This window comes from Leopardus geoffroyi, chromosome E1 (genome assembly GCF_018350155.1).
Source record: "Leopardus geoffroyi isolate Oge1 chromosome E1, O.geoffroyi_Oge1_pat1.0, whole genome shotgun sequence".
Classification (NCBI taxonomy): domain Eukaryota; kingdom Metazoa; phylum Chordata; class Mammalia; order Carnivora; family Felidae; genus Leopardus; species Leopardus geoffroyi.
Genome location: NC_059330.1, coordinates 60,351,116 through 60,371,650, shown reverse-complemented (window position 1 = coordinate 60,371,650; position 20,535 = coordinate 60,351,116). Strand labels below are relative to the sequence as shown.

The 20,535-nt window shown below is 65.6% G+C and overlaps 2 protein-coding genes across 4 annotated transcripts; one reads left to right on the top strand and one right to left on the bottom strand.

The window, feature by feature from the left end:
* Nucleotides 1–3: 3 nt before the first annotated feature.
* MCRIP1 (MAPK regulated corepressor interacting protein 1) lies at nucleotides 4–6,645 on the top strand. Of its 2 annotated transcripts, none has more exons than XM_045489882.1 (5): nucleotides 4–82; nucleotides 4,661–4,716; nucleotides 4,809–4,927; nucleotides 5,431–5,532; nucleotides 5,742–6,645. In XM_045489882.1, exons 2-5 carry the CDS (start codon nucleotides 4,709–4,711, stop codon nucleotides 5,804–5,806), a joined length of 294 nt encoding a protein of 97 aa, XP_045345838.1. In that variant the 5' UTR covers nucleotides 4–82; nucleotides 4,661–4,708; the 3' UTR covers nucleotides 5,807–6,645. The 2 variants fall into 2 exon arrangements, with proteins under 2 accessions (XP_045345838.1, XP_045345840.1); XM_045489884.1 differs by lacking the exon at nucleotides 4–82 and adding an exon at nucleotides 179–278.
* Nucleotides 6,646–8,261: 1,616 nt separating this feature from the next.
* Nucleotides 8,262–20,063, bottom strand: GCGR (glucagon receptor). Of its 2 annotated transcripts, none has more exons than XM_045489879.1 (15): nucleotides 19,207–19,353; nucleotides 15,357–15,528; nucleotides 15,146–15,248; nucleotides 14,314–14,421; nucleotides 14,112–14,233; nucleotides 13,910–14,016; nucleotides 13,665–13,821; nucleotides 13,417–13,576; nucleotides 13,268–13,328; nucleotides 12,971–13,040; nucleotides 12,672–12,760; nucleotides 12,413–12,551; nucleotides 12,296–12,337; nucleotides 10,786–11,946; nucleotides 8,262–8,367 (listed from the first exon to the last, which is right to left on the bottom strand). In XM_045489879.1, exons 2-14 carry the CDS (start codon nucleotides 15,417–15,419, stop codon nucleotides 11,716–11,718), a joined length of 1,452 nt encoding a protein of 483 aa, XP_045345835.1. In that variant the 5' UTR covers nucleotides 15,420–15,528; nucleotides 19,207–19,353; the 3' UTR covers nucleotides 8,262–8,367; nucleotides 10,786–11,715. The 2 variants fall into 2 exon arrangements, with proteins under 2 accessions (XP_045345835.1, XP_045345836.1); XM_045489880.1 differs by lacking the exon at nucleotides 19,207–19,353 and adding an exon at nucleotides 19,754–20,063 and having other exon boundaries at nucleotides 8,268–8,367.
* Nucleotides 20,064–20,535: the final 472 nt, after the last annotated feature.

The following is a 20,535-nucleotide window of genomic DNA, read 5'->3' as shown; positions in this document are numbered from 1 at the left end:
CGCCTGCGCCTGCGCGCGCGGTGGTGGCGTCACTTCCGGCCGGGCCCCAGCTGGCGGCGGCGGCGGTGGCCGAGCGGGCGAGGTGAGGCGGGAGCGGGGGCGGGGGCGGAGGCGGGGCGGGCGCGGCCGGGACCCGCCCTGGCTCGGCGGCTCGCGAGGGCAGGGCCCGGGCGGGGTCGCGGAGGGCCAGGACCGGGCGCCCCGCTCCGTCCGCTGCGCCTGAGTCCCTGGGCCTGCTGGGGAGGGGGGGGGGCGCGCATCCCGCCGCGGGCGGTGCGGTGAGGAGGGGGCGTGGGGACGTGGCGGGGCCGGTCCGCACCTGTCCCGGGACGCGGCGCCTGGGTCCCCCCGGGGGAGACGGGCGCGGAAGGGGCAGCGATGGGCCCGCCCTTTCCATTCTCTGAAGCTGCCGCCGCGGTGGTTGACAGATGTCCTGCCTTCCCCCCTTTCCGAAGGGAGCATTCCTGAGGATGCTCCTTGGCTCTTGGAATGCAGCTGGCCAGGCCCCCCGCCGTTTTCCCTGCCCTCCGTTATCCAGCCTTTCCCACAGCCCCGGCCTCCGCAGGCCAGGTGGTGCGGTGCCAGGTGCAGGGTGGAAACGGGGGAAGACGGGCCTGCGTCTGCCCCGCCCTCGGGGAGCTCCCTGGGTTGCAGGGCCTGACCACCGTAGGGGGCTTCCAGAGATGGAGTGGAAGCCGTGTGGGGTCGGCTTTCTAATCACGAAGGCCACCGAGCTGTCATAAACATCAGATGATACGGAGGTGCAAAAGTTGTATTCTCCGCCCAGCCCCAGGGAGACTTCTAAGAAAAGGCTGTCTTGTAGCTGACTCCCAAGGATGAGTCAGATCGTGTTGGGCAGAGGGGACACCTTGAGCAAAGGCCCTGAGGTGTCTGTGGTGAGCAGTGAGGCAGTCCTGGGTAGGGAGCTTTAAGAGAGGAGTGGGAGTGGGGAGGAGAGGAAGCGGGGCGTGGGCTTGATTTGGGGTGAGCTGAGGTTTCCAGGTCACGTGGTGGGGGGTGCACACGCTCGCGCTGGTCTGTTGCTGGGGATGGGAGCGGCTGCCAGCAGCCAGAAAAGAGGGTGTGGGGGTGGGGCAGTGCTAGGGGCTTGGCCTGAGGGGTCTTCAAGGGAAAGCCCCTGTTGGAGGTGGCGTACAGCAGTATTCTGGCTGTTGTTGGGGTAACATCATTTCTAGAAGTCTTAGTGGCTGAAACTGTTGAGTACCACAAAGACACGGGATGTGATGGGAGAGCGGAATCTAAGAAAAATTTCACATCGGAAATTCTAAAGGAATGCCCACCATTTGCATCACCGATTCTAATTCTGGAATACTCATTGTCACTTTTCTGGAAAACAAAGTAGCATCTTCTTTCCTGTCCTAAAGCATATGGCTGTGGGGTGGGGGGGAGAATTTGAGACTGGGTGGCCAGAGGCTGGGCTTCGGGTCCCCCCCCCCAATGCCCTGCCTTCCCCTAGGAGGTCTCTGAAGTCCTTGGTTCCCATGGAAGGGCAAGGTACAAAATTCACCCATCTGGAAGACTCCCTCCTTGTCTCTGAGCACAGCCACGTTGACGTCAGGGGTGTCCCGGGACCTGGCAGGGGTGCAGGCAAGGGCAGTGGTGGGCTCCGGAGGGCTCAGGTCGGCTGAGCTGTCCGGGCCTGGCCCTGTCTGCTGCCCCGGAGGCTCAGAGGCTAGGGCTCCTTGGGGTTCAGACTCTGCCTTGCTGGGTGCCGGGCTGCTGTGCCCAGCAAGCCTGTAACCAGCCCGTAGCAAGTGCTTGCTGTGGCTGGTGGTACCGCAGCCTCTTCACGTATGCTGGACTTTCCTGGGCCTCTGCCTTCCTCTGAGTGGCTGGCTCTGCATTCGGTGTGTCCAGCACTGTCCACAGTCGTGCTTTGTGGTCAACAGTGGCCCTTCCGCTCCCAGAAGTGCCCAGTTAGTGCGCTCTCCCTAGGACGGTCCTGTCTGAGGGCGCGTCTGTGGTCCTATTGGATGAGGAGCCACAGAGGTGTCGTTCGAGGTGGTAGCTCCACATGGTTGTGCTGGGGTCCCTGTCAAGCGGGAGGACCTGGCGAGCCATCTCGGGGGCTGTTTTGGCTTCAGTGAGTTCCCTGAGGCCCAGAGAGGGAGGGATTTCCCTGGAGGCTGCAGAGCAGGGGGTGGATGATCTCCAGCCCCAGAACGGTTCTGGGCCCTGCCATGGGCCCTGCCGTTGGCTTGGGTAAGAGTCAAGGCGCACAAAGGGAGCATTCGCGTGTGGTTCTCCGTGGTGATGGCAGCTGGCAGAGATGGCTCTGTTTATACTGCGTGTGGGGGTGGGCCCAGCAGTGGGTGACACCTGAAGAAACGGACTGGGGCCAGATTGAGAGCTTGATGGCTTTAGAGGGCCCAGGGTGTGCGGGGTGGGGAATTATTTGGGGAGCGGAATTAGGACAAGGGTGGGGGATAATGGTGCAGCTGGCTGTCGTGTTGTGGGGGGTGGTAGATGGAGGAGGGGCGGCTGCAGATGGGAAGAGGTGATGAGGGTGAGCGAGTGGCGGGTCACTGTCCTTTCTGTCTCCAGGAAGGCACCAGGCCCCTGGTCTCTTTCCAGGAGAAGTCTCTCAGTGCCCCCGAGCCTTGCCGGGTGGCAGGGCCCGGGGGAGGGGGGGGAGGCAGTACAAGGTCTTGGTGGTGAAGACCCAGGGCCCGAAGCTGAGCTCTGGAGGGGGCGGGAGGACCCAGATGTTCCTGGGAAGACGGGTTGGCAGGACCTAGGCTGTGGCAGAGTCAGCTGGGTGGGGTGTGATTTTCTGCTGCAGAAGGAGGCGGAAGGCGGCGCCCATAAATGTTATATTAGCCTCGTTCTTCAAGTCCCCAGGGGGTGAGAACCTGCTGGCTGTGTGGCCAGTCCTGTCTTTCCAGAGTAGCAGAAACCTCCTTAGCTAAAGTAGGATGTCCGTACAGGCGCGCCTTTGCTGACAGATGCACAGCCCTGGGACAGGGAACTGATTGACCTCATCCTGCTCCTGGTTTGGTCAGGAAGCCCAGCAGGCAGTGGGGCCCGAGTGCTTTGTGGGTCCAGGGCTCTGGTCTCAGGCACAGCCCTGCGGGCCAGCTGCTCTGGGCCCAACCCGGGTTTGGCCTTAGGTCTGCAGGGACAGGGGAGCTGGCGAGGTGTCCAGAGAACCCCATTAGGCACGTGCCTGCAGGCAGGGCGACCGGAGCCAGGAGGGGGTGAGTACCTGAGTTAGCCCGAGAGGGTGAGTAGGCGGCCCTGAGATGACGCCACAGTGCCCACAAAGGCTGGGTGGCCCCCAGAGGCTGTGGCCAGAAGAGGCAGAGGCTGCCGTGCGGGGAGAGGCCCGAATTGGGGCGGGTGAGGCTGGGAAGGCAGGTGCCCTGAGCAGTGGCCTCCGGGGTTGAGGAGAGCAAAGTACAGGAGGAGAGGGGGGCCTGGCTGAGGCGGGGGGCCATCCTGTGGCAGGACCGGAGCTTCCCCGCCGTGTCCCACTGCCGATAGCCCCCCGGGTCGACCAGTGCGCCCTTAGGCCCGAGAGGGCTCCCTCTTTGCTCTGGTGTTCCAGGGGCCGGCGCCTGGGAGACAGGACCAGGGCAGGGAGACCCCTGAGTCCAAGAAAGACGACGTCACTTTGTGAGGGAGGGGCACGGGGTTGCACGCACCCTCCAGGAAGCTGGTTCTGTGCTTTTTTTGTTGTTGTTCCTGCTCTGCCGCCTGGGCTTGCGTTCAGCTGTGCGGGTGTTCAAATGCCTGATCATCGGTGAGACGGCGAGCGAACCGGAGAGCGGGTGTCCACAGCGTCCCGCCGCTCCAGCCCTCTGGGAGGGCCTGCAGCTGCACGCTGGGGCCGCAGGGGCGGGGGCTCTTGCGTTCAGGGCTCCCTCCGTCTGCCCTTGGCACCTAGGCTTGTCCTGTCCCGAGGCCAGGCCTGGGACCGGCCCCGTGTGGGCAGTAGGCAGCGTCCTCACCCTGTGCTGTGTCGTCCACCAGAGAGGGAACCCTGTCCAGCTGGCTGGTTTTCGAGTGAGCCTGAGAGTAACCCCCGCCCGGGGCTATGGCCGCAAGCGGGCGGCACCCCAGGGTCTCGGTCCCTCGGTCAGGCCCAGCTGCTGCTTCCAGGCTCGCACCTTTACCCCGGCCCTCCTTCCCCGTTGGGTTCTGTGTCCAGGGCCCCAGTTCACTCGCGCCCCGGCCTCTGGGACCAGGAAGCTCCGGCTCTGCTCGGCTCCTCACTGAGGAAGCATGGCCCCGCAGACAGGGAACCAGGCTCAGTGGAGACAGCCCCCCGGGCCCCGCAGGCAGTGAGGGTGGAGGTGGGGTTCACTGGGATGGTGGCAGGCCTTTCCCGCAGGCCCACGCTTCCCTGACAGGTGTCCCGGGACTCTGGAAAGGGGGCGTCTGGGCTCTGCTGCCGGCGCCTTCCCAAGCTGCCTGACTGCGGGGGAAGGGGCTCCCTGGGTGGCGGGGGCCCAGGCGCCGGGATCTGCCCAGAACCGAGGCTGCTCTGAGCGCAGGTGCCGGCTGCTGGCCCCCAGCCTCCACGTGCTTGATTCTGCCCACACTGGGGCTGCGCCCCAGCCTTGAGGGACCCCGGTGGGCAGCTTGAGGGAGGAGGCGCGACTCTGTCCCACCTCTGGGGTCTGGGCTTCTCTTCTAGAGGCCGAGGGGACCCGGCAGCGGAGCGTGAGGACCAGACACCCCCGCGATGACCAGGTGGGTCTCGGGTTGTGGAGCGGCCTTGCCCAGGGGTCCGGGGTGGGCCCCACTCTGCCCCCAGCCCTTCCTCACGTGCTGGGCCCCCCCAGTTCCCCCGTCTCCAGAGTCGTCTACAACGGCAAGAGGAACAGTAGCCCCCGCTCTCCCCCCAGCAGCAGCGAGATCTTCACCCCGGCCCATGAGGAGAATGTGCGCTTCATTTACGAAGGTACGCGGGGCACCGCCAGCCGGGAACTCTCCAGAACCCCCCTCTTGCCATTCCGGGATACGGGCTCTCCCCTGGCCTTCAGGGGCCCGGCAGCTGGGGTCACTGGGGGCTTGTCTGGTGAGGAGACCCGGTCCTTGTAGTGGGAGGTGGGCAGCTCCTAGGACAGGCCCCATTTGGAGCGGGCCAGGTTTACTTGAGGACAGGGGACCGTTGTGGAAGACGGGCAGACGGTGCCCCCCAGGAGGACCCAGGGGTGTCCAGAAGTGTGGCCGGGGCATACGAGCGTGTGCGTGATGAGTGTGCCAGGAGGCAGGAGAGGCCCAGAGCCTCCTGGAGGAGAGCTGCCGGGTCCCGCGTGTCGGGTGTCTCTGTGACCGCAGCCCCCTACAGACGAGGGGCAGAGCTCTGAGGGCTGGGAAGGGGCGAGGGCGCTGAGCGCGTGGGCTCCGCCTGCCACCACCCGGCCGCGCTGGGGGATCTGATGTCCTCCCTGCTCTCCGCAGCCTGGCAGGGAGTGGAGCGAGACCTGCGGAGCCAGATGTCGGGCAGCGAGCGGGGCCTGGTGGAGGAGTACGTGGAGAAGGTCCCCAACCCCAGTCTGAAGAGTGAGTGGGGAAGACGACCCGGGAGGGAGGGGCCCGGCCAGGGGCCCCGCGCCGCGGAGGGCGGAGGGCGGAGGGCAAGAAGGCTGCCCACTCGCGACGCGGTCTGGCAGCACGGGCCCGGGCCCAGGGCTTCCAGAGGCAGGTACGGGATGGGGGGCCAGGGCCCGGCCTCCGTCTGTGCCGCCGTTGACCGCCCCGTCCCCTGACAGCCTTCAAGCCCATCGACCTGGGTGACCTGAAACGCCGGAGCACGCCTGACGCCAAGAAGTCCTGAAGCTGGTGTTCCCTCCCCACCCCCCCCACCCCCTGGGTGCCACCCGATGTCGGTCTCCCGTGGGCTCAGTTCCTGGGAGGGGGAGGGGCCGTGTGCCCAGGAGGCTGTCAACCCCAGGACCGGGAGGGGCACGATTGGTGGCCAAGGCCTGCCCTTCCTCCCTGAGCCCCCTCCTTTCCTCCTAGGGGGTCTCGAGCTGCCCCTGCCCCTGGGCGGGTCTGGGCCCTGCCAGCCCCCGCTCTCCCTGTAGTTGTCTCCTCGGAGCTGCCTGCCCCCACCCCAGGGCCTCGGCTCTGACTCCCCTCCACCTCCCGTCACCTTCCATTGCCCCCACCCCCTGCCCCCCCGGCCACTTCCAAGGTCACGAGGGAGACCTGGGGGGCCTGTGCCGTCTCCCAGGCTGGTGGTACTGGGCTGGCCTTGGCCCTGAAGTGGCCAGGAGGCAGGACAAGGGTGGCCCTTCCATACCTGTTGTATTCCCTACCAACTCCTGCTGCTTCTCTGGCCTGGACACGTTGGGGAGCATCTAATTCTTCACCCCACTGTCCAGACTGGCCCTGTCCTTCCCTGCATCAGCTTCGGGTTGGCACCAGCCCTCTGGGCCTGGGATGCTGCGAGCACCCGCTCAAAAGGGGTCCTGGGCAACCAGGCCTAGCCCCTTGTTGTCTGTGGCCCTGTGGCCACAGCAGCCCCCTTGGGCAGGGGTATGAGGCTGGCCTTGGCCCTGTGCTGTGTGCTGGGACGGTCACCAGGGCCCCCCTTTCTTCCTGTGCTCTCCAAAAGCCAAGTGTCTGTGACTGAAGCCCAAGGACCAGTGAATAAAGGCGGGTGGCGCTGGATCGGCCCCCCTTGGTCTGTCAGGCCCCTGTCCCAGCAGCCCACGCGGGGCTGGAGGTCCAAGGTCACGGTCCGGCGCCAGAATCCAGAAATTTCATCTGATCCCTGGGATCCTCTAGGGGCGTTCAGGCCTCCTGGGGGGCCGTGGGAGGTGGACGTGGGGCTTTCTGGAGGAGAGATCGGTTGGGGTGGCTCTATGCTCTTCAGGGGACCATCCTCTTAAGGGCGGGGCCCTGCAGGCAGTAGCGTCCCTCTGCAGCCCTGAACCTCCGTGCTGGACCCCGGAGGGAAGTGGCTTCGCTGCTGTTCAGATGAAGGGGTGGCCGTTGAGCCCTGAGAGAGACCCAAGTGCACTTGACCTTCAAACCTGGAAAGCCCTGGCAGGCCAGGCCCAGATAAGCCAAACTGGAATTTATTTTGGGAACACTGTTTCCTGGAAGAGTATTCTGGGGCCCTACAGGTGGCTCCAGGGGGCATCTTCTCTGGTGGGGGGAGGGGGGCTCCCCAGGGAAGGGGCACAGGAAGGACAGGTCATGCAATAAACAGCCGCCTTGGCTCGCTGCCAGTGGGCGCTGGCTGGTGCCAGGCTCTGAGCCAAGCCTCTAACCACGTGGCCTTGTTTGCTCCCTGGGGACCCGTGGGGTGTTTTGCAGAGGGTTTGAGTGCCCGCAGCTACCCTCCCTGGCCTCGTGCACTAGTGGTGATAGCCGTGGACCCATACACCCCACCACTGTGTGTGGGGGGACCACAGGACACCCCCTCGAAGCCTTTTTCACTCTCCATGTCCCTGCAACCTTAGCTTTTCTGTGAAATGGAGGCCCTCAGCTTGTGGTGTCTGTCCAGAGCACCTGGGAGGTGGGTGGAGGCTCGGGGGGCAGGGGACGGGTGGGGGCAGGGCAGATTGGAGGAGGCATGCCGGCTAGGTGTGGAACCACCCCTTCCCTAACTTGGGGTCCAGGTGTCCATTTGGAGATTATGACCGGTGGATGAGGACTCTGTGGTCATAAAGGGGGTCTTGGGACCAGGGGGGAGGGGGCAGACATGGGAGGGGAAGGGGCTAGCTAGTGGGAGGTGGTGGATGGGCAGAAGTCCTCCCTGTTGGCCTGGCCCAGCCGTCTGGCAGGCATGGGTCCTCCGGGCTGAGCCCGGCCCCAGCTGTGCTGCCACCTCCCTGTCCAAGGTGCCTTCGCCAGCGCTGTGCGGCTGCCTACGAGTGGCTGGAGACGCCTCACCTCGGAACAGTGAGGGCAGCGGGCAGCGCGGTGGACCAGGGCTGCGTCTGTTTCTCCACGTTGTATGCTGCACGTGTGTGCGTCATTTCATTCGATGTCAGTGACTCCGTGGGGCAAGTTTTATTACCCTAGTTTCACGAATGAAATGGCCTCCTATAAGAGACTGCCCTAATTCAAGTTTTAGGACTTTAGTCTTATCAGAATTTTAATTTAGGAAATATTGAGCATGTTCATGTGTCGAGCATGAACAGTAATCCCCAGTCCACATTCCCCTTATCTAAATGCATTCTTGGTGGGTCACGGACCCAGGATGGGAAGGCAGAGTGCATCAGCTGCCTCTGCTTGACACGTCCCTTAAGTCTTAACAGCTGCCCTGCCCCATTTTGGTATTGAGGACCCTGGGGTGCTTCAAAGTGGAGTTTCCCACACTCTGGATTTGGCCAGTCACCTCCTTCTGCTAACGGGCTCCTCTGTCCCCTGCGTTTCTGTAAACTGAAGTGAGATATAGAGGCCTGATGGGATTCATAGGAAGAGACCTTGGATGTAATATGATCACTTTGGCTGCTAAACTTGGGAAAGGACTGTAGGCAGTTTCAGGGTAGAAGGAGAGAGACCTATTAGGGCTATCTCAGTGAACTCTAGAAAGAGGAAGCTGGGGGTGGGGGTGGGGCAGTGAGGAGCTCTGTGGATTGTGGGATTTGAGGTGTTACGTGGGAAGATGGTTCCAAAGTGTGGATGTGAGAGAGCCACAGGGGCTGGAGATAAAATTGGGAATCATCTAGAAAGATAGTTTTCACAGATTGATGAGAGGAGGAGAAATGTGGCCTGGTCCCTGGGCAGGGCTGTCAGGGAGGGGAGGAGGAAGCAGGAAAAGGGACTGAGCAGAGGAAAGGTCAGAGAAAGAGCAGGCAGGGGGAGGATCTGGGGCTGAGGCTTGCCAAAGTGTCCAGGAAGAGGTTGAGGCAGCTCAGAGAGTGGACCAGCAGCCCTCAGTCTTCTCCTACCCCTCTGCCACCCACAGGCAACCCTTTTCAGCTCTTCAGCTGATTCTTTGACTTGTATTTCTAAGTAGCAAACATATGCTGTTCCTTCTTGATTTTCCACTACACACATATGCCGTTCCCATTCACTATTCTTCCTAGACAGTTCTTTTTTTTCTCCCCTACCTTTGGTTACATCAGTGTTGAGTATTTACATTATGATGTCTATGTTTGTATTTGAAGCTGAACCATGTGGTAAATTGTGATTGTTTTTCTGTCCTGCCCAACTTTTTGTTTTCCTTGAAGTTATTAATTGCCTTCTTTTTTTCATTTGCTTAGTTTTCTATGTATTAACACTAATTAAGTCCTGAATTCTCCACCAGGTCATTTAAATTTCCCCTTGGTTTAGTCACTTTGGTCCTCTTGAGGGTGTCTCGCCTGGAGCTGTCTGCCCCCCACCCAGTGATGCACTCTGGTGCAGAGCTGCCATCCTGGGGAATGACCCCTTAACTCTCCTAGGTTTGATCCCTGTTTATTGTAGTCTAGGTATTCCTCTTTTTTGTTCTTCACACTCATTTTAGTAGTGTGTATGTACACACACATGCATGTGCACACAGGCAAGGCAGTACCCATGTGTCCTTTGGGGGTAAGGCCTGAGGTGAAGGACTGTGGTAGCCATGGGGAAGGCAGAGGGCCTGGAGTGTTCATTCTCCTGGGCAGAGAGAGGCGGGGGTGCTGGGCTGTGAGAAAGTGGGTTTCTCGACCCATCCCCCTCCTCCCTACTTGCAGGGCTGCCCGGTCAGAGCCAGTGTTTATTGGCTGGGCAGGTCCAGCCCCTGCCAGACCTCCGCCTCCACCCTCAGCTCTACCGGTCTGCTCCAGTTCCCATGGGGACAGGGACAAGGGTGAAGGAGGATAAGGGCAGAGGGAGTCAGGATAGGGAGGGCTGTCAGGAGGCCACTAGGTGAGTGGCACACTCCCCAAGGCAGTCACCACCCCTGAGCTCAGCTGGCGTGAAGGAGAGCTTACGCCCTCCTTGTGCCCACACAGGCTTCCGGGCATCAAGGGCTGGCAGGGGTGCCCTGTGGGCAGGGGCTTGGGAGGCCCTGGCACAAGGGGTAGCCTGAAGCCTCAAGGTCAAGGCCGTCAGTCTTCCAGCTGCATGGCTGGCACTGCCCACCTGTCCTACAGAGGCACAGTCGGCTCTGCAGACTGCCATCAATCATAGTAACGCTGGAGACCCCCCTCCCCCCCCCCCCGGGCCACGCAAGAGCTCGATCTCCCCTAACTTGCCTCCAGCGCCTCCCTGACCTCCCCCCCTCCACTTCCCTCCCTGCCACATCCGGGCCTGCGGTGGGTGTGGGCAGCACAGGGTGAAGGCCCCCTCGGGAGGGCCCCAGTGCCTGGCGGGTGAGTAATTTTATTTACCTTTCCTGAGAGGCCTTCTGTCCTCTCATTTTCTCCAATTAGCCCGGCTCTGCCTGAGCAGCTCCAGCCCACGTGGCCTGTGGGGGCTGTGGGCACCCCACACCCTAGAGCTCAGTGGTCACCTCCCAGGTCCTTGAGGCAGGGACACCTGGCAGGCTGGTTAGCTTGTGCTCTCTGTTTCTCTGGCTCCTTTCTCCTCTGACACACAGCCCAACAGGTGTCACCGCACTGGCTGCATGGGCACTCAGGAGGGGTGACCACAATCCCCACACTCGTTCCTCCTCCCGCACTTGCCTCCATCCCCGCGTCAGATACACTATCCCCAAGATGGCAACCTTGACCTTGGGGTGCTCCCCAAGCAATTGGGTTCCCCACCTAAGTGCACCGCCTGTTTCTTCCTGTGTAGGACACTCCACTCTTCCCTGGTGAGCACCAGCCCTTGCTGCCTGCCAAGCAGGGTGCCCACCCATCATGCCATGGACAGTGTTCTTGCTGCACTCACTTGGGTGGAGCGGGTCAGGCTTCTCTGCTAAGCGATGACGTCAGGACAGCGCAGAGGTCTTGGGAAAATGATGCTGCTGCCGTCACTCAGACCATTTCAATTTTGGGGGGTCCGTTCCTCCCCACTTCATCTGCTAAATGGTCTGTGAATTGTTGGGGTTAGAGCCGGGATCGAGTAGCGGCCAGTGGAGGACATCCGGTTCTGGATTGTCTGCCGATGCCCCTATCGGGCCTGAGCTCAGCCCTGGCTCCAGGAGAGAGCCCGAGGTACTCGCGCGGGGTTGGCGGAAGGAGTGTGGTACCTGCCGACTTCCCTCCGCCATCGTCCGCCCCTTCACACCCCTCCGCTGGCTGATGGTGACCCTCTGGGGGTTGGGAGCCAAAATGAATGGACCGTCCCCTCGGGCCCAGGGTGTGGGCGAGCCCCACCTAAACCAGCATGGGAGGGTGGCTAGAAACTGCTCCGGTGGGGACGGGGAGGGGCGCTGTCAGCCACCGGTCGCGCTTTGGGACCCCCTCGGGTTCCAGCTCCAAGTTACCGGGAAAATGGGGGCCTCCCAGAGGCAGCACACCAGCTGCAGTCCTCATCCAAGGCTGCTCCCTTCCGTGGGGAGGCCCCGGGCCCGGCCCCGCCCTCTCTTTCAGCCCAGCTCCCCACGGGGTGCGGCCGCTACTCAGACTCTTTATTGTTGGAGGGTACACTCGTCCTTAAACACCGGCTACACCGGCAGGCGCTCACAGAACGGCTTCCCGTCCCACCCCGCCTCCCCAGCACAGGGCAGAAGGGAGGCCCTCAGACCTCCCACACTGGGGCACGGGTGGACGGTGGGGCCGCTGTCCGGCTCCCGTCCCTCCAGCCCGGGCTCTGGGTGGTTCAGCAGGGCCCTCTCTCAGCACCCGAGTCCGGCCTCAGCCGGGGCCCCCGGGGGCGTTAGAAGGGGCTCTCGGCCAACCCAGGGAGGCTGCTGACCCGGCAGGTCTCCGCGGAGGGGTCCCGGCCGGCCCCGTTGCTGCCGCCTCCGCCCCCGGAGAGCAGCAGCTTCGCGCTGGGGGGGCGGCCCCGGGGCCGGGCGGAGGCCGAGGGCCTGTGCACGTGGCGCTGTTCCCGCAGCGAGTTGCCCACGTGCCAGAGGTGCCAGCGCCGCAGCAGCTCCGACTGCACCTGAGGGGTGGGGGAGCGGGGCAGGTGGGGCCAGTCCCGCCCCCGCCGGGACCCCCAACCTCCCAGCCTTGAAGGACCCGCCGGCGGCCGGGGTGTAGACAAGGTGGGCTGCACCACCACGGGCCCCTGGGGTCTTCCGGTTCCCGGGCCCCCCTCTTCACGGGGCGCACGCTCCGAGCACCGGGGCGAGGCTGACCATCTGGGGGGCGGGGCCAGCCCCCGGCATCACGGGGACCGTGGCCAGTGAATGCAGATGGACGTGGGGGGTGCCCCCTGCACGGGTGAGGCCAGGGTGCCTAAGCTCCCCTCCGACCCCAACCGCAGGCCTGGCCCAGACCTCCCCGCCTACCTCCTTATTGAGGAAACAGTATAGAACAGCCACCAGCAGGCCCTGGAGAGAGGAGGCAGTCAGGGCCTCACCCAGGCCCGGAAGGGGCCAGGTGGTTACAGGGGGCGGGGCGGGCACCTGGAAGGAGCTGAGGAAGAGGTCGAAGAAAAGCTTGGCGGAGCGCAGGGTCCCCTGGGCGTGCTCGTCCGTCACGAAGGCAAACACCACCTCGTGGACCCCCAGCAAGGGGATGAGGGTCAGCGTGGACTTCGCCAGCCTGCGGGAAGGAGCCTGAGCCGCCGGACCCAGCCCTGCCCGCTGGGGCCCTGGTGTCCCCCGCGCCCCCAGCCCTCCCGCCTCCTCCCGGCCTCGGGGTCCGTAAGCTGCCCGCACCCACCGGAACTTGTAGTCGGTGTAGCGCATCTGGCGGGCTCGCAGCTTGGCCACGAGGACGCGGAGGACGCGGGTGAAGATGAGGAGGTTGATCTGTGTGTGGAGGGCAGAGCTCAGGGCGGCCCCGCCTGTAACTGGCGGCCACGCGGGCCGGGGTCGGGCACCAACTGGTGTCCCAGCTGAGGGCCAGGGCCTCCCCCCCTGCGGCCAACAAGGTCGTCCGCCTCCTCAGGCCCCCGGGGCCCACACAGGACGAGGGGGCGGGGGCCAGGCGCCGGCAGCCTCCGGGCCTCACTTCCTCACCAGGATCGCCAGGAAGACCGGGAAGCGCAGGATCCACCAGAAGCCCATGTTATCGTTGCTCGTCCAGCACCTGCAGGGCGGGGCCGGCTCAGGTCCCGCCAGCACCCCCTCCCCCCCACCCATGGGGGGTCTAGTCAGTGCCTTGGGAGAGGAAGGGAGAGGGCCGGAAGTGACCCCCATCCTCGGGCAGGCTCGCTCCCCGCCCCCGCCTCTGACTATTGACTCCGCCCACAGTGCTGTCCGGCCCAGCACCCTGCGGCCGCCCCCAGCCCTGTCCTCTGGCCGGCCCATACTCACTGGATGTTCTCAAACAGACACTTGACCACAGCCCAGGGGATGACGAAGAGCATGGGGGCACCTGTGGGGAGGGGGCGGCTGTGGTCCCGTGGCCCCAGACAGCCTGCCCCCCCCCCCCCCCCCCCCCCGCCCCGCTGCGGCCTACTCACCCCAGCCGAGGCCCAGGTAGAGGGCGAAGAAGCTCCTCTCCGGGAAGGCGGCGAGGCCCAGCAGGCTGTGCAGGTACACGCCCTCCACCAGCAGCCAGCAGTAGTTGGCCACGATGCCGTACTGCATGAACACCGCGGCCACCCGGCAGCCGGCCACTGCCTGGCCGCAGGGGCGGTGTGAGCTCGGGTCCCGCGGCCGCCTGCCGCCCTGGGGCCCGGAGGCCCGGAGGCCCGGTCTGGGTGCTCACCCCGTCACTCAGCCAGACGCTCACGCTGAGGTCGTCGCCGATCTTCTGGCTGTAGCGGGTCTTGAGCAGCGTGTCGATGACCAGCACGGAACTGGCCTTGAGCACGAAGGACGCGAACAGGTTTGCGTGGATGTAGTTTCGGGTGCAGTGCAACTTGCTGCGGGGACAGCGAGTCGGTTGCCTGCCCGCCGGCCCGCTTCCCTCGGTGGGGGCGGAGGGGGGCCGGGCAGGGCGGGCGGGCGTACCTGAGGCCCAGCAGGGTGGCGAGGGCCAGGAGCAGGGCCCCCAGGGAGAGAGAGTACCCCACCGTGTACATCACCTGGAAGCTGTTGTACATCTTGGCCACCTCCTTCTGCAAAGCGCGGTGGCCGGTCAGGGCTGGGGCGCCGCCGTGCCCCGCCTCCCGCCCCCCTCCCCGGGGCCCCGCCGCGCCCGCCGCGGGCTGACCTGGACCTCAATCTCGTCGTCGTCCATCTGGCACTGAGACGCATTCCGCCACGGCTGCCCCCGGGGCCCGCGCACCCACTGCCCGTCAGGCCCGCACTTCTTGAAGACGAGGCGGTGTTGCACTGGAGGGGCAGGCTCCGGTCATCTCCCGGCCCCCGGCCCCCGGCCCCTCAGCCAAGCCCCGCAGCCCCTCCACAGTTACCTTTGTGGTGCCAGGGCAGGTACCAGGGGCAGGAGATGTTGGCCGTGGTGTTGGGAGGGGTGTCCGGCCAACAGGAATACTTGTCGAAGGTTCTGTTACAGACCAGCTCTGCGAGGCAAAGCAGGGCGGGCTGGGAGGGGCCCCTCAGCAGGGCACGGCCTACGCGGCCTGGCCTTCCGTCCTGCCTCCTCTTAGAAGCCCCTGCCTATCATCCTCTGCTCCCCAGCATGCAGCCCTCCCCGACTCCCCTTGCACACCTGCCGTCTCCAGCGTGCCCCAAACCCACCCGGGCTCGTCCCTCTTCCCAGCGCCCCCTTGCAATGCCTCCCTCTCTGGGGGCCGAACCCCTATCTGTTGGCTTCCTTCCAGGGTCCAGCCCCGAGTCTGTGGCTCACATCCCCTTTCCCTCGGCCCGGCACAGGCTCCCTCCCTCCATCGGACAACGGCTCTCGGCCTCCCTCCCGGTCTGCCCTAATCCCTTGCTGTACCCCCGGCGACCCTGAGTGACCCTCGGAACTTCTATGCCCCTGTCCCTGCCTGCGCCGCATGACGGCCCATCTCCCTCTGCACCCGGGCCTCGTGTGGGCTGCCTCCCTCACCACCCCATCGGCCCGCTGGGCCTGAAGCTCCATGGGGGCAAAGACATGACCCCTGGGACCAGCAGCGGACTGGGGGGGAGGCGGGGGACTGTGTAGCTCCCAGTTCTGGACCGTTTCTTTTCTTTCCTGGCGTGTGGCCTTGAATAAGTCGCTGACTGGCCTTTCCGCAGCTCCCCTATAAACGGGGGGAGGGTGGGCAGGGGGGCAGGAATGGTGAAAGGCTAGGGGCTCACCGGTGGGGGGGGGCAGCAGGCTCAGGTTGTAGAGACACTGGTCACCGTACAGCTTCCACTTCTCAAACAGGAAGTCCATCACCTGGGCGGAGGGGGCCTGTGGCTGGGCGGACAGGTGAAGGGACAGGGGACAGGACTGCATCAGCGGGAGAGGCAGGCCGGTGGGTGGGAGCCCGGGGGGGCTGGCGGGGCATCTGGCCGTGGTGCTCACCTGGCAGGCCAGCAGCAGCAGCAGCGGGAGAAAGTAGGGGCGGTGTGGCCGGGTGGGGGGCATGCCTCTGAGCGGCCGCCCCCCACATTTGGCTGGGACTGCGCAGCTGGGGCAAAGCGGTCCTCCTGGGCACGCACGCTCCTCTGGGGCAGTCCGGTCGAAGCAGCGGGGCCTGTGGAGGGACCCCCACGGGTGAGGAGACCCAGCCGGGCTCCGCTGCGACCAGAGGGGTTTTCTTCTTCCCGGAAACCGCCCCTCTGAGCCTCTGGTCCTGTTGATGAAGTGGGAGCCGGGAGGGAGAAGATGCCAGAAGTCGCTCTTGGCCAACGACAGGGTTGGGGTCCGGCCCGGTGCCAGGAGGTGCTGCCCAGGGTCGTGGAGGCTGTGCTGTCTCCCCCGGGGGGAGCTGGGTTTCCCACGGCTGGTGGCTGTCTGTCTTGCAGCTCTGACAGGCCCGGAGCTCTCCCCGCCCCATGCTGGTGGCGGTCACCATCCTGCCTGACGACAAAGCTGCTCGAAGCAGCCTCCCTGGCTACCCACCTCCTCCCTTCGGCCCTTGCCATCCTCCCTACCTATTCTTAGCCCCTGGGAAAGGCAGCTTGCCAGGCCGGGGCGGGGTGCCAGGGCCATCCATCACAGTGCCGTGGTTACCCAGGTGGCCCCAGGCCAGCTCCCAGCCTCGTCCAGGGGCCGGGAGTGCCGGGCACATGCCTAGGATGGTCCCTGTCACACACATGCCCTCTTCCCAGGACTGGGGTGTCGAGGGGTACCCTCTGGGCCCCACCCAAGGCTCAGGCCTGGCTTCCTGGATCCCCTGGGACACATAATGCAGGTGGCCGGCTGCCCAAGCTCGGGAGCCCCGCCGTGGTGGTACCTGCAGGGGGGCGCCCTGGGCCTGGCCTGAGTCTGAGTGGAGATCTGGGGTGGCAGATCGGATGACTTTCTTTGCTTTCAGAGCCTGTCTTTGGCTCTGAGTGAATTCCCCGAGGGCAGGAGGGAGGGGCCCCTTAGGGCCTGGGTGTGGACTCCCTTGGGAATGGATAATCCCTTCTTTGGGCACCCTGGCAAGGAGTGAACAAGTGATGGGCGGATGGATGGACAGATGGACAACCAGTTGGCTGGAAGACAGTGAGCGGCCAGGAGTGGGAGGGGGCGGGGTGGGGTGCAGGCAGGTGGAAGGTTTCGGCTTCCTCCCATCAGCGTCCAGTTGGGCCCTCGTGGGGCCAGCTCAACCTAGGGTTCCCCTGAATTCACCCCTCAGCCCTAAGGGGACCCTGAGACGTCACCATGTGGGGTGAGAGCTCAGTGATCCAGGATGGGCACTTCTGTGGGGCTCCTGACCCAGCCCCTGACCACGGGTGCAGGCCAGCCCGGCAGAAGCCTCACCCAACGGTCACCGGTCCCCAGTCTACAAGCCAGGCGAGGGGACGTGCAGGCTGAGGGCTCAGGAGCGGAGGCGCCACAGTGTGGAGGACCCTTTTGGCAGGGAAAGTGGCAGGCAGGTGGAGAACGAGGGCCAGTTCAGGTATCTCCAGCCCTGGGGTCGCCCAAGGGGCCTTATCTCCTGATGCTGATCGGCCAGCCCCGTCCTCTGCCCTGCCCCTTGCCGGCTCCGGCCACTGAGCTGGGTGGGTGAGGAAGAGGCAGGAGCCAGCCTCTTGCAGGAGGGAGAGGAGGGGCTGGTGGGCAGGCTCGGCGGTGCAGGGGTGGCCTGAGAGGCAGGGAGGGGGAGGCAAGGGCTGGCTGGGGCACGGCGGACAGCGAAGATGCAGGCAGGGGACACGGGGAGGAAGGACTGCCCAGTGGTTTTCCCTGCCCGGCCCCGCAGGGACCAGCCGCAGGGACCAGCAAGGAGCCCCACGCCAGAAGGACAGCCCCTCGGACCACAGCTGGGGGTGGCGGCCGGGACAAGCCTGGCAGCACCTGAACAGCCGGCTGGAAAAGGGGGGCTCACCTTGCTGACTTTCGGCCGTGCAAGGCTGAGGGTCTCGGGCCCTGGCTTTCGGCACCCAGACGCCAGGCCGGCCCCACAACAGAGGGCCTGTCGCGTGCCAGCCCCGTTCCGGTTCTGGGACCACGGGGAAAGAATTTAATTTCCCAGAGGCTCAGTTTCCCCACTTTACAAATGGGGATCCCTGCTTCCCTATCTTGAGGAGTAAATGAGCTTTGCCATACGGATGACCATGGCCAGGCCCCTGCCCTACCGCGGGGGAGCACTGAAATCCAGCGCCGGGATAAATATTTGCTGAATTGGATGAGGGTTGAAGCCGAGACGATGAGGCGGTCAGAGGCGGAGACGCGGCTCTGGGGCTCCCACAGCCCCCCATCGGCCACCGTTCCAGAGCTAGCTATTTTCCACCTTATTACCCTAGCTCGAGCCGGCGGGGGTGGGGCACGGCCCGCCAGGGACCCGAGCCTCCTCCCTTCGTGGACCGGGTGACCTGGTCCTGGACTGCCCCCGCACAAGTGTCAGCTCAGTGCTGGAGAGGTGGGCAGGGGTTCAAGCGGAGGGGCAGAGTCAGGGGCCTCGTGGGAGGTCTGGTGGGCTAGGAAAGGACGAGGTGGCCTTCCCCAGCTGCTCCGCTCACCTCCTGTCCCCTTTCCCAACCCTTTCCCCTTCCCCCTTGGATCCCCCCCCCCACACCACCTATTGGGCTGGCTTGCAGGGGGTGCCCAGCCCCAAGCCTGGCCGAGGCACCACTCCAAGGTGCTCACGGCCCAGCCACCATCCCCCCAGCTTCCACTGGGGATAGCTGAAGGACTGCCAGACTGGACTGGAGGAAGGGCCCCCAGAATGGGTGGTTGGTCCAGGGAACCGGCTAGGTTGCACTGGTCACCCCCTGTTTGCCCCTTGATCCAGATGGGTGGGTTTGAGGATTCCCAGCCTCAAAGGGGTGTGACGTAGTGGGGGTGGGGGTGTTTTTGTGAAACCAGAGCAAGGAGCAGGAAGGTCATGGCCCCAGGGCAGGATCAGGGGCCACCGGCTGTTGACAAAGCCTGACTCCCCTGTCCTCCCCACCCCCGTGGGGCGGGGCAGACCTGGGTGCCAGCCAGGGTGCAATTCCCCTCCAACCCTCATCCCCCAGCGCTGGGGGACCAAGAGACAGCCAGGGCCAGTCCTGTGACCATGCGGGTGCCCAGACGTCAGGGGTCAGTTGGTTCAGGGTGGGGACAGAAACCCCGAGGCCTGGAAGTAGTGGGGGGGGTGGGCACTGGAATGGTGGGGGCAGAGCAGAGCAGGTCAGCCACCGGCCCTCGCTCTGGGTCAAAGTGACAAGTGTGGGCCCCACGAAGAATGGGCCGGGCAGGGTGCAGCGCCACTCGCCCCCTCCTGGGGAAGCCGGGTAGAAGGGATGATGCAGTGGGAGTCCTGAGGACCTGGGGGTGGGGGGACGGGGAGGGGGGCTGTTCTGGGGAGCTGGGGCCAAAGGGGGCAAGCAGGACTGCCTCTGCCCTCCCCCTGGGAATCTCTGGGGTGTCTCCTTAGAGCTGCTTGTGGGCGCCTTGCGGGGGGCGGCCAAGGGGGCGGACAGGAGTGGAGAGCTGACTGGGGCCGCAGGACAGAGCGCCGGGCCGCCGGGACCACCGCCCGCAACCCCGGCCTCCCTCCCCAGGGAGGAGACCCCAGACTGCCCGACGGTGCGGGACCCGGTTGACCGTCTGAGCTGGAAGGGCGAATCGGATGGGGACGGAGGTGTCGGCCGGGGTGAGGACAGCGACACCCCGGGCCCTGAGACCGCCCGGCCCACGACAGGGGTCCCCGCCGGCCATTTCTGCGCTGCCCACCCCGCGGGCCCTGGCCGGGTGGGCTCCGGGGACGTCCCCTCGGGGCCGGGCCCGGGTTGCTCACCGTGTGCCGCTCGGCCTCCCGCTCCGGCCCCGGCTCCTCGCCGCCCTCTGCGCTCTCGGGTCGGCGCCCGCTCCGCTCCCGCGCCCGCCGCGCACAAACTTTCCGGCGGCGACGCTGGGTGGCGGTGGCGGTGGCGGTGGCGGCGGCGGCGGCGGAGGCGGAGGGGCGGGGGCGGGAGCGGCCCCGCGGGGGGCGGGGTGGGGGGAGGGGGAGCCGCACGGAGGGTCCCCGCCCGCCCTCCCCCACCCGGCGCCGCGCTCCCACCCCCGCCCCCGCCCTCCGGACGCGCCCGGGTCCCGGACTCCTGCCCGCAGATCGCTGCCCTGCGGACCCCCACCCCCGGGACGGGTCTGCAGACCGGGTCGCGGCGGGTCAGCGGCTACCCCGGGGAACAGGAGACGCGGCGGGGACTGGTGGGGGTGCGCAGAGCGCTTGGCCGTGGCGGGAGGGGAGCTGTGACTCGACGTCCCCTCCTCTCGCGCCCCTCCGCGCTCCCCGACCCGCCCCGCCTCTTTCCCGGATGCCGCGCCGACTGGACCCCACTTACCCCCGCCGCGGCTCTGGGGGACATTTCTTCCGAGCGCGCCACGGGGCAGACTGTGCTGGGTGGGGGCAGGGCGGCCCCTGGGGTGTCCCCCGGCCCCGGGCCCTCGGGGCCTCTCCAGCACCGCTGGCTTGCCGGTGCCACCGACCCGACTCCTCCCGCCGATGCCGCCGTTGCTCCCGGTGCCCCGGGGACGCTCTGCTCCTCCCAACCTCCTCCTCCCCCCCAGACTTCTGCCCTGGGCTCACCCTCCTGAGGGTGCCCTCTCCTCCCCGCCCCCCCAGGAGGGGGCTAAAGCCTGAATCCCAGCCCCCGCTCTGTGCCCAGTGACTTCAGGGTCACCAGACCCCAGGGACGCTTTGGGGCCTCCTCTTTCCTGGCCTTTCAGCATCCTGGGACCCTAACCGTCCTCCCTCCTTCTAGAACGTTTTCTGGTGTCTGTGGCTTCCAGGGTGGCACTCCCCCCTCGCCCTCTTCACTGCCCTGCTCTCTCCCTCTCCTTCACAGCTCCCAGTTCCCCCCCCCCGCCCCCGCACCTCCTCAGGGTGCCCAAGGCCCCCCCCCCAGCCCTCTCCCCCCACCTGCTCCCAGTTCCCAGAGGGACTTCCTCCACCCACCCCACCCGCCTCTGGACACCGGGCAGTGTCCCAAGGCCTCCTGTCCATCAGCAAATCTCCGTTCTCCTTCTGCGTCTCTCTGGAACCTATCCGGTCTCTTCTCCACTGTCAACCCCTGGCCGGCCACCCACTGTCACCCAGGACGGCCTCCCTGGCCCAGCTCCTCTT